Source organism: Glycine max, chromosome 6, assembly GCF_000004515.6.
Source record: "Glycine max cultivar Williams 82 chromosome 6, Glycine_max_v4.0, whole genome shotgun sequence".
NCBI lineage: Eukaryota > Viridiplantae > Streptophyta > Magnoliopsida > Fabales > Fabaceae > Glycine > Glycine max.
The window spans coordinates 10,972,290-10,984,602 of NC_038242.2; the positions used below are offsets into that span (position 1 = coordinate 10,972,290).

The following is a 12,313-nucleotide window of genomic DNA, read 5'->3' on the forward strand; positions in this document are numbered from 1 at the left end:
TGTTAGTTGGTTGGACGTAGCAAGCGTGAAAGACACGGTTGGAATTTGGAACAAAGATGATATGAGCACAGACTTTTTTCTTTTTTTGTATTCCCTCCTTTAATTCTTTTTCGGCGGCCGTTAGTTTGGAATTCACGGGGAAATATCAACTTTGAAAAAATCTGAGATTTAGTTATCTCCTTAGAGTTTTTGTGGCTGAAATAGGACATGGATGAGAGGGCCCATAAACAAAATTTAAGGTGTTGCTTTAAAGCTAAATTATGTCGTTTATTTTTTTCTGTTTTGTAATCAAGTATATAGTCGCTTACATTTGGTTGGTGGGGTTTTATATATATGTGGTTGTGATTAGGAATTCCAATACCAAGTTTGGTGAACGGTTATATAGTCCAAATAGATTTGGCGTGCACACTTCCCATTATTCCATCAAATCTACGCTCCCAGAAAATTGAACCAGGGCAAGGATTTTGGTAGGACTCCTTGATAATTTTCTCAGAGAACATAATTATTATTATGATGTTTTATTCGGGTCATGCATATGGCATCACAAAGCAAAGTGCTGTACTTGCACATTCTATTCTTAGGTTGTCAATAAATCAAGCGGGGATTAGTTAGGGTCAACAAACACAATGGTGATCGTGTTTTCCTATGAATGCATGTGGGCGATCTTGACTCTGATTCTATTTTGCAAATTCATTATTGTGTTTAAAAGATATTCTAAAATGCGAAAAGTAAATCAGGTTTTGTGGTTGTGGGCAGTCACCAATGGCTTTCAAAAGTCATCGCATTTGGTTGGCATTATTTTTTAAAATAAAATTTGCAAAGAGCATAAGACAGCAAGACATTTGTTGGTGTTTCGTAGAATTTTTCTCCCCTTTTGTCTCGTTCATACTTGCATATATAAAATTCATAAACTTGTTACATGCTTTAATCGGTGAAAACCAAGTTAGTTACTTCTTTATCATCAAAGTTTCCATTCAAATGATCACACGTAAATTTCTTTTACTAATTTTAGGAATAATAAGTAATATCTTTCGTTAAGTATGCGTTGCAGAATTTTAAATAAACATCGACGTGTCATTATTTAATTGAAGAATTTGATGACAATGATATAAGGAATTTGATCAAAGTTTTATCTTTCCAAAGTAAAAGGAGTACTTTAAAATATATATTTAATTCCTCAAAATAAAGGAATAATTAGCATTGAAAATAGAAATAACATTTAAAAATTTAATATTTTTATTTTACTCATACATATATTTTATTACAACTTATGATTTTTTAATACATTTTGTTTAACGGAGACTTTACTTCAAAAAAAATTAACTTAAATATCACTCAGATGAATAATATATTAATAACTAATGATTTTCCATACTAATCATTATTACAATAATTTTTATTTTCTAGCCTCTATTTATCGTTCAAATCCTTGAAAGGCAAAACGCAAAATAAAATCAAGTGATTGGGATTAAACTAGAAATAGAAATACTTGGATAAGTCTCGTAGCCGATTCAAAATCTGTAACTTGTGGGATACCAGTTACCGGCTATTGTATTAAAAAAAATGCAAAAACTGCATCTCTGTAAATCAGAAATTAAATTTAGCGATTTTATAATTTATCATACATATATTTATATATTATTATATAATATCAATCTATAATTTTTCCATCGACCCTTATATCATCCACAAATCGTTTAATCACTCATTATTTTAAAGAAACAAAATTTAAAAATCTGTGATGAATTTGGTGGCACTGTCCATAGAGTAATTTTATTTTAATGATATTTTTTTATAATAATTTCGACAACAAAGGTGAGATAAAAAAAAAAAAAACATGAGATAACATAAGTCTTATGAAAAACTAATATAAAAAAAATGTTACAATAACATCATTCATTTATGATTGGCACCATATAAACCTACCCAAATTAGTTTCTGTGTGTCAGCTCTCGTGAGCATTTATTCAACCAGTATGCGTCCATCTTTGTTGGCCAATTCCAATCTGGGTTAGTGCCTTTACTGCAATTAGCAGCTTTTTTTACTTGTTCAGACGGTAATCCCTCATCAACTTGGCATGTTCTGCTTCTGCATCCCATTTCATTTTGAATTCTACCTTCTTTATCAATGATGACGTAACATATTTTAGTTATCACAACCCAAACCCATTCAACTCTCAATGAGGGCAAACTTTAGTTGGGTAGGTGTTAACCTAAGTCTCTATCTTCACGGAGTTCCCAAATTCCTAACTCATGTTTTATATATATAGATAGTATTCTTTTTTTTCTTATTATTATTATATAGTATTCTCTTTGTTCCTCCACTTATGTTTTATACGGGTCTCAATGTTGCAAAAGCTGCATGGTTATTTTAATCCTTTCATAAGTACAATTTTTGAATGAACACTACATTTTTTTAATAAATACAATTACAAAGAGATCATTTAACCATTTACGAGCACGTCCCGAATTTTGATTAGTGCTAAAACGAGAAACGTGCGTCGTTTAAACTAGGATTTAGACCAAATACAAAATATTCACATGGAAGAAATTGACAGTTCACCGTCGCATCTCACTACCTAAACCTTCTTAACAACAAAGTGCGACATTGTTACGATACGATGAAATTGGACCCAAACAGATGCGTCTTTAATATTCACACGAAATGTTACAAGAAAGCAGTGGCAATTTGGCTCACAAGTAAAATAGGAGATTTTTGCTTTGCACCGCAAATCATAGGAGGAACAAAACAAAACAATATGTTAGCTCTGTTTTTCCATGATCCACTCCCCAAAACCCCCCGAAAAAATTGCTAAGACCCTCCGTACCATTTTTCCTTTCAATTCAAATTAAAGAAAGAAAAAAAGACACAAACTAATTTCAACAAATATTACTATAATAATAATAATAACGATAATAATAATAATAATAACAATAATAATAAAAAAATCTCCCTTTGTTATACTAGCTGTCGGTGTCTTGTATTTGAACTACGCATTGTGACACCATGCAAAAACTTTGTATATCCGACCAAGCTGAGTTTTCCATCAGATTTTCTGATCCAATCACCCATTGAAGAGTAGGCTGATGGACCCAAATTCATCTCCTGAGAACATTATCAGAAGGTTAGTGAATTATTAAAAAAGTTTTAATACAGAGTTCACACCAGAATATGCAAACCTGAGCCAACTCCTCAACTGAAATGACTCGGTTTCCTGTTTCCTCAAAATACTCGAAAGCTGTGGTAGCGATTCTATCCCATTCTTGATGAACTTCAAGCTGGTACACACTGATTGCAGCAGCGCAAAACTCTTTGAAGTCCAATTTTTTATAGGAGAGTGGCTCCATCTTGTTTCAAGAAATAAGATTTCAGATTTTCCATGTTATAAATGTATGCAAACAAAACACTGCACTTTCATAAGGAATAAGCCAGATACTATAACAGTTAAAGATACAATCCAAATGAGTAATAGTGGCACTGATCAACAAGATACGTAAGATTTTGCTCTTGTCAAAATTAATCGATTATACCATCTGAATTCCTTCCTGCCACCTATTTTCACTATATACCGGTCTCAGGTAAATGTGCAGGCAATTCTGGTTGCAGCATTTAAGTCCCCTTAAATTCATGCAACTTGTTCTCAATTTATTATAAGATCTACCAATCCAAACATGGTACATTATGGATTGAGATCATAATGGCTACTAAAATATTAGAATGGAGAGAGCTGGAAGAAAAATAAATACATCTAAATCACAAATTAAAGATTACTCACCAAATTTAAAATTTCAGGGACCCTTGACTCCTTCATGGCATCAGTTGTATTTTTCATGAGAGCCTGAGTTGCTTTTGATTCAGTTTAGATATTTTGGAAACAACAGCAAATAAAACCAACAAGTTTAAACTATAAAAGACTAACCTAAGGCTAACAAATAACATATTTACATTATATAAAGTTAACAGATATAATATAACATATCATTATTTAAGAATAAGAAAATGTCTTAATGTCAGAGAGAATATAATTGCAAAAACCATGAACTTACAACTCTAAAATTCTCAAGTGAGATGCAGCCATCTTTAGGCTCCAAGAGGTTAAACTGCGCTCTAAGGTATATTAGCTCGTCTTCATTCAATGCTTTTGCGAGAGACTGCATTAATATAAAGAAAAGCAAAACAGACAACATCACTCTTGTTCCATTGTACCCTACCCCCAGCAAAGGAGGGGAGGATATAATATGCATTTGTTCTGATGGAAGCATAACAGATGACTACCTTCAATGCTGCACGTCTCAAAGGTGAGGCACGCACATATGACTTTACTAACTTGTATATCAAAATATCTAAAGGAATAGCATTTTTTTCGTTTCTCAACCATGGGTGAGCTGCAAATATAGAGGAAACTCTCCATCAGGAAGAATCAAAGAAAAAGATTTTGGAGTGTGAGAGAGAGAATTTCAATGACAAGCAAATCCTTATGTAGTTAAATAAGGGCTGGGCAAAAACATTGAAATGAAACATACCTAAAGCTTGAGCAGCAGTCATCCTTTTCCTGTGGTCCTTGTTCAGAAGTCTCTTCACAAAGTCTTTAGCTTCGGGTGATATTGATGGCCAAGGTGAATCATCAAAGTTAGGATTTGCTCTTAAGACAGATCGGAAAATTCCTGATTCCGTGCGTGCCCAAAATGGTCTACTTCCACATAACAATATGTATGATATAACCCCAATACTCCATAAGTCTCCTTCAACACTATAAGATCTATGGAGCACTTCAGGTGCAACATAGTAAGCACTGCCAACAATATCATTGAGGCGTTGATCTGCATGTTTATTAGAAGTCAGAGCTGGTAGTGAAAAAACCAACAAGAGGATATCACCGATTACAAGAGAATAAATGATAACAATTTATAGCAAACACTGGAGACAATCCTAAACCAAGAATTAATGCATGCCCTGATCATCTAAACCAGTAAATTAGTGAAAAGCCTTAGGCAAACAAACTTATACAATTATAGCAGAGCTTCGAACAAGGAAATTTCCAAACGCAGGTAGGAAGGAATCATCTATTTTTAATGTCTCCATGATTTTGACCAATTTAGAGGAAAAAAAATAGTAATACAGATATTAGCGAAGTTTTCCAATGAATATTCCCCTAGCCTCTTTGTCAAACTAGATCAATACAATCTGCAAGAATATAAAATAGAAGGGAGAAAGTAATTAATTTGAAATGGAGTTAAATTTAAATGTGCTTGGCAAGAGTAAAAATGGGAAGAGAGAAAATATGAAGTGAATGTTGGAGGTGAAACTTGGCAAGGCAATTTGAGATAATATAAGTTTGCACATCCCTCATTTTAATCCCTCTGTTTTTAAAGACCTCTTTTCATTCCTGCCAAGCTGTGAGCTCTATGCCACACTTAAAACTGCAGTGTACATTCTCAACACACCAGGTGAGAACAGTATATCATAGGTAATGTCTTTTTAAGGGCAAGCACCATGCAGGAGCTCCCAAAAAGATAGCAGAACAATATGAAAATCTGAAAAACAACTCAAATTAAGTATTCAAACCAGAGGATTATTTAATAGCTACCTTTCTTCAACCACAATCAACAATTTGATCATCCCAACATGTGTAACAAGAAATTGCTTTCAAAAGAATTCAGTGATTATTATAATAAATTTCATTATCTTCATTTAGTTAAGAAGTTATGGAGAGGAGTTCAACCTAAGCATCCAAATAAAATTATGAAAATCGGAAGTCACACAGACATATACACATGCAAAACACATGAACATGTCTGTTTTAGATTTTGAAGTGTTTCACATGGCCATTTGTCGAAGTTTGCACAGTTCAACAAAATTGAAAATGTATTTGGTTTCTCCTATAATTGTTCTCAACTCACCCAGCATAAGGCGAATCAATTATTTTGGAAGAACTGACAGTTAGCTTTTATGAGAAACAACAGTAGAAAGAAGCAAGATCAAATGGGTATAGTTACTGAAATAAGCTCATATCTATGTGGTGTCTTTTAAAACTAAAATAATAGTGTGCCTTTGATAGAATTTGATTTGATATATAAAATTTATTTTACTATTACACCATCCAAACATGAATTCTGCTAAACCAAGTTTTAGAATATCATTCCCAAACACAAATTAATAACTTTACATCAATTCCACTGAAAGCTTTATATCACTTAAACCAGTAATATTTAAGGCAATGAAAAACGATAGTGGTCAGTCTACAAAATTGCTTAAGTTAAGAGAAAAGCAAGCTTTGCGCAGAATATGATCATAAAATTGGAAAACAAATCCAACTAAAGGCCTCAGAGGAACAGAAATGACATATGATAAATAAGATCAACCTGCTCAATTCTACTAGTATCTCAGCTTATATGATCTCGATTTTGTTTCCAGAAAAAAAAAAAAAAAACTAACATATGAAGAAAATTAAATATTATACAAAATGTCTACATGAGGAAGTCATTTAACATATTGCTCTCAAGGAACTACAGATTGTATCAGGAATCAATGTTGAAATTAAGATACTTATCAGATATTTCAATCAGATGAAAAATATTATTAAAAAATCTCAGGCATCTTGTGTTCTTCATTAGAAGTTATAAAATTTAATTTTAGATGTTTATTCCAAATTAATGACTGATGAACTTTGATATGGTAAAATATCACTATTCCTCCATTATCCTGTGTCATCAATATCACAAAACTTAAAGTATTAACCATATTACACAAAACCTTATGATAATTGATTCCCTGTTTATTCTCCGGCAGATTAAATGAGTAAATTCAATGGACCATGCTAATGCATTTGTATACAAAAACTAAGACTTGGAAGAAACTATACATGAGAAATTTAGCAACTTGGATACTACTTGAGACTGACTATAGAAGGTTGATTTAGTCATATTACCTGGCCTAACAAAATCAGATAGCCCAAAATCAATAACTTTCATCACAGCATCCTCTTCTTTAGAGACAAAAAGAAAATTCTGCAAAGCAAAAATTATTAGAGGTAATTGTACAAAATAAAATAGCTTATTCATTGAAAGGCACAACCAAATTATTCTCAGTAGCTCAAACTTCACAATGAAATACCTCTGGTTTTAGATCACGATGAACTACTCCTTGAAGATGACAAAACGCAACTACATCTAGAATTTGTACAAGAATAGCTTTAGCATCATCCTCTGGATATCTTCCACCTCTTTAAAAAATAATTAACATCAAAACAATCCAGTTATAATCATGTTATACAAAACCAAACTTCTGAAAGGAAAGTATGGAGGGACAAAAAAACTACAGATAGTACAAATGAAAAATAGCCTTTCAATTTTACCTATCAAGAATTCTGTCAAGTAATTCTCCACCCTCACACAACCTGACAAGAACAAAAAAAAAATCCCATTACTTCGGAAATAAATGTCTAAGGCGTTAGCAAATATGTACCTACTACCCAGAGATAAAATCTGCTCATATTATGAGTACTGTTAGAAAAGTCAACCTAACCCCTAAATTCTGTTATAACCCAATAACTTAACAAAAGAAAAATGTATGCATACAAATGTTCAGAAATAATTGTTTCTGCACATACTCCATAACAATGTAAACGTTGTTGACATCCTCAAATGCATCATAAAACTTGACCAAATTCTTATGTCCAGATAAAGCCTTCAACATTTTGACCTCCCTCCGTACATCTTCGATTGCAATTGCTGAAGTCATCTGCCATACAAAAATCAGTTAATTACGATAACCATCATTATCAAGCAAGAATTTTAAGGTGAGATTCACAAAAGCTTGAAAATCAAAGATTAATTCATATTGATGGATGTCATAAAACAAACCATGGAATCTATGACCACAACATCACAATAAATGATTCTCCCACACCAATTAATATTTACCATCAAACTCCATTGTTTGGAAGAAATAGAACAATGAAAAGGTGCAGAAGTATGGAGTCAGCTTTTGCTCATACTCTTCCCATAAACATCAGCTATCAGAGGCCAAGCAAAAGGGACAATTCTTATAACATTCATCCATAGTCAATAAGCTTCTGTTTGTTCCCTTTCTCCAGGATATTAATTTTCTTCTTCATCTTGTTTTCCTTTTAAGCATATCTGCTAACCTCCAATTTGGCTCATAATGGAGGGAGAAAAACAATAAACGACCATGTTCACTATATGGATTCTCTAATCTACAACTAAGCACCAATATGTTTATATATGGATCTAACCAAAGGAGCATAAAACAGTTTTCATCAAACACACAAGTTACTTTGACAACAATGTCTCGCGCAAACTGTCTGCTCTATCCTTGTGCTGCTATAACCACTGAGCTTTACAACTCAAACAATAGAACCTCTACTGTATGGACCACAACCCAATGGCCATTGATGGAACAAATCTAAAACACCTATAGATGAGTCATAGTCCACGCATACAGAATAACTTAAGCAAAAGCCACACGTTCCAACAACTTGTCCACACTATAGATGCTGCAACTTCAACTTTTGCTTACTTGTCCCATTGCTTACCACCATCTGTGCCACCTATTCTTAAGAATCGTTTGTAACGCTCCCGAGAAACCAACCAGATATGTCAAGGCAAAGCACTAGTTGCGGCCTAATCATTTGTCATCGTCTAATTGACATAACGAATCTCGCAATGATTTCCATTCCATACTTTCTAATTCCATAAATTCTTCCAGAAAACAGGTCTCCATGGCATTTTCCTTTCTGGTACAAGCACCAGCTTAGAAAATAACAATATCAACATTTAGTTTAATCCCTTAAACCAGAAAGCAATCTCGATCACCTCCAACAAACCCATTTGGAATTTCAGTGTCCAATTATCACCACCTCAGCAGGCTCCAATTCTATAACACTATCAGTATATCCACACAGAACATATGTTTACACAAGGACGAAAATCGAAACAACAACAAAATCAGTACCATAGACTGCTAAATTGAGTTTCCAAATCCGAAAAAAAAACAAAATCAGTCAATCACTGATCCTGAATTGAGTAATTGACCAATACACCAAGAGTCAACGTACACCATCTCCAACTTTCCAAGTAAACAAAAAAAAAACATCACACGAACTTCTCAATCACAAAAAAAAACATAACAAAACCTCTCACCTTAGCTTTGGATATGATTTTAACAGCAACAGATTGTCCCTTGAGGTCACCCTTCTTCCCCTTGGCCCAACACGTGTGACCAAAATGCCCTCGACCCACTTCCTTCCCCAACTCGAACTTGGCCCCAAAATTCTTCCCATAACCGAAGCTCTTATCGAGCGACCTCTCACCCTCGCCGCCGCCGCCACCCTCCCCTTGCTCCTCCGGTATGGGCCCCTCCTTCGGCTTCGCCTTCCCCTGCCGCCGCAGCAGCGCCGCCATGATCGGCTTCGCCGGCGAGGGCGGCGGCAGCGGCCATCGGAACTTCCTCCCCGGCGTCTTCGCCGGCGACGGCGCCACGCCCGCCGGGAGGGGGCTCGGGAACGGGCTCATCGAAAACGATTGCGCTGGCGTGTTCCTCCCTGGAGTCGCGGCGGAGATCGAGCTCCCCGACGGTGGCGGAGACGCCACTGCCACCGTCGCCGCCGCGTAATGCGGCGGCTTGGGGGCGTGATCGGAGGGCAGCGTCTCGTTGTTGACGGCGATGTTTTTGCTGCAGCAATGCCCCATGGCGGTGATCGGAGAAGTCAACAAGAGAGAGAGGGAAAACGCGTCGCCGGAGAAATTGAGAGTGTAGAGAGAGAGAGAGAGAGAGAGAGGAGTAAAAGTAGAAGAAGAAGAAGATGAAGGAAGAAAGAAAAGAAAGAAAGGGAAAGTGTTAAATTTGTAAGGTCAGAGAGTGGATGATTAATTTAAGATTAATACGACACAGTCCAACCGTATTCATTTATGTGTGAAAGTAAATTGCTTCCTTCGTTGGTTGGATCTTTCAGACACCTTCATATCATGCCTTGTTTTTCGATTTTCAACATTACTTATAGTATGAACATGCCTTGCTTTTTGTAATGACGGTTTTGGATTTTAGCTCCTAAGAGTAAGAGTAAGCAACGTCAGTCGTTGGATGAAAAACTTAATTTCTTTTTTTTTGGAAAAAAAAAGTTAATTGTTTAGTAATACTATTTTAATATGGAAAATATTAGTAATATTATTTTTTATTATTGACTTAAACTATTAAAAATTACTCTACTTAATATATATTTGTGACATTCAATTTCTATTTAATGAATTTCTCTCTTTTTATTTTTAATAAACTTTTATTAATAATAAAATATGTGTTATAAAATAAATATGTTAGATATAATGGAGTAACATTCATCTTTAATATATTCATTATTTGTTATGTATGCATACATAATATTAATAGTGATTTTTTTATTAACAATTGAGATTATTTATTTTATAAAGTAGTACAATGATCATTTTAGAAGAGTAAAGGTTTAGAATAGTAAAAGTCTAGAATTTTAGTGATTGATATATGTGAAACAATTAAAAATATATATGATTTTTAAAGTAATTTTATAAAATATATATATATATATATTAATTTGTTATTGAATGAAAATATAAAATATCATTATTTCATTTAATATCATTATTTATGTTTGGGTAAGGTGTAATTAGTTAATACTAATACTATTATAATGATAAAAAAAATACTAATACTTATTATAGATGTATGAGAAATGTACACCCATATACAGTTAGTTACCTGTTTTGAATGTTTTGGTTTGTGTGATGTCCATATATGCTTGCGTAAGCTGGCAAACTATGGTTTTTATGTCAAAAAAAGCGAACCAAACCAGACAGTGTCAATAGCCTTGTAGGACGGGCGAATATACGAGGATTTTTCCATGAAATTAAGCCCCGTTGCTTTACATCAACTTCTTTTATTTCTTTGGTGTTGAAAAATGCAAACATTTTCTTTGATCAAGGAATTGCATCACCAAAACACTGGCGCTATGTGCTTAGGATCGTAATATAAACTTTTTGTGGAATTTATTGTTTTGATCACTTTTTCTTTCTTCAGTCTTCTCGTGGTTACCTCTTTGGACAAAAAAAAATGATGTTAGTGGAACATTCAAATTGGGGGTTTGTTGTTGTTGAACTACATTTATTGTAATATTCAAGGGGGGGAAGACACTTGGATGCACTGATCTTTTCGGATCATCAAATCAAAATTTGCAATGTATTTTAGGGAACATATATAATTATCTACCGTTCGGAGAAATTGTTAACTGAAAATTTTGATCAAGGCTGGAAGTAACGTACTAGTACCATTTAATGGTCATGCTACAAATTCAAATTTTTAAAACTAGTGTTTCAGGGAGACATTTGATAACGGGAAAGTTTTTACATACCTAGATCTAGAGATATGATTCTTGAAAAAATTAAATTATTAATGTACTCAAATTATAATTTTTTAAAATGTGTAAAATATGTTTTGTTAATCTTAATATATTTCTTAAGGAATAAAGATTTTCACATTTATTTATATTATAACTTTTTTCTATATATATATATATATAATTTTTTTACAAATACATCAAGATGGAATGATCTCCCAGTAACATTTTTTTGTTTTTTTTTACTTTGTATTCATGTAATTACATTATGAAAGTCAATAATTGATGGTTATGGTCAAAATTGGTATGACAATTAAAAAATAAACGCAAGTAATTATGTCACCTAATGCTTAACAAGAATAATATCAAATATGAAAATGTTAGACAATAAAAAACACTTGGTATAAAAATATAAAAAATAAAATATAACATAAACACAGTGCTCCATAGTGGAGATTAAAGCTTTTAAATAAACAATAATCCTAACGGATTCTAAATTTTAATTGCAAAAAATGATAATATAATCATTTTGTGTAATTAAAGCTTTCTCTCTACTTGGCAAACTTGGATTCCCAACCCCCTTGAAATGTTTTTGCCGAGAAATGTGTTAAAATTGATTCTTGAAAATCTTAATTTTCTTGAGAATTTTTTTTATTAATTACATACATGTACACATGTGTGAATTATAGTTACTTGATGTAGAATTTCTGGAAAAAACTTTTCGATCCTCAAACACCTCATTAATGGTATAAAATTTGTGCAAGTTTTTGTCTTTTTTAGTTAAATTTTAAGCGCATGCTACATTATTTAATTTATGTAAAAATGTGTGTATACACATATAGCCCACCAAAGGAAGATGTGTGCATATACATAATTTAATTTTGCAAATGGTTTCCGTGTGGTTACTTTTTATATTTTTATAGTCTACGG

The 12,313-nt window shown here is 33.2% G+C and overlaps 1 protein-coding gene across 1 annotated transcript; it reads right to left on the bottom strand.

The window, feature by feature from the left end:
* Positions 1–1,865: 1,865 nt before the first annotated feature.
* LOC100794478 (CDPK-related kinase 6) lies at positions 1,866–9,986 on the bottom strand. The gene is made up of 11 exons (XM_003526696.5): positions 9,162–9,986; positions 7,610–7,740; positions 7,355–7,396; positions 7,114–7,222; positions 6,929–7,007; positions 4,524–4,820; positions 4,276–4,385; positions 4,047–4,151; positions 3,776–3,838; positions 3,180–3,347; positions 1,866–3,105 (listed from the first exon to the last, which is right to left on the bottom strand). The coding sequence occupies exons 1-11, from the start codon at positions 9,708–9,710 to the stop codon at positions 2,959–2,961; spliced, it is 1,800 nt and encodes a 599-aa protein (XP_003526744.1). The 5' UTR covers positions 9,711–9,986; the 3' UTR covers positions 1,866–2,958.
* Between the last annotated feature and the right edge of the window lie 2,327 nt (positions 9,987–12,313).

Excerpts from the sequence above, each read along its gene's own strand:
- LOC100794478 (XM_003526696.5), bottom strand. The coding sequence starts at position 9,710 with ATGGGGCATTGCTGCAGCAAAAACATCGCCGTCAACAACGAGACGCTG. Across the intron at positions 4,386-4,523 it reads GACTGCTGCTCAAGCTTTAG|CTCACCCATGGTTGAGAAAC; the intron begins GTATGTTTCATT and ends CTATATTTGCAG. Across the intron at positions 3,348-3,775 it reads TCCCTGAAATTTTAAATTTG|ATGGAGCCACTCTCCTATAA; the intron begins GTGAGTAATCTT and ends TCTTGAAACAAG.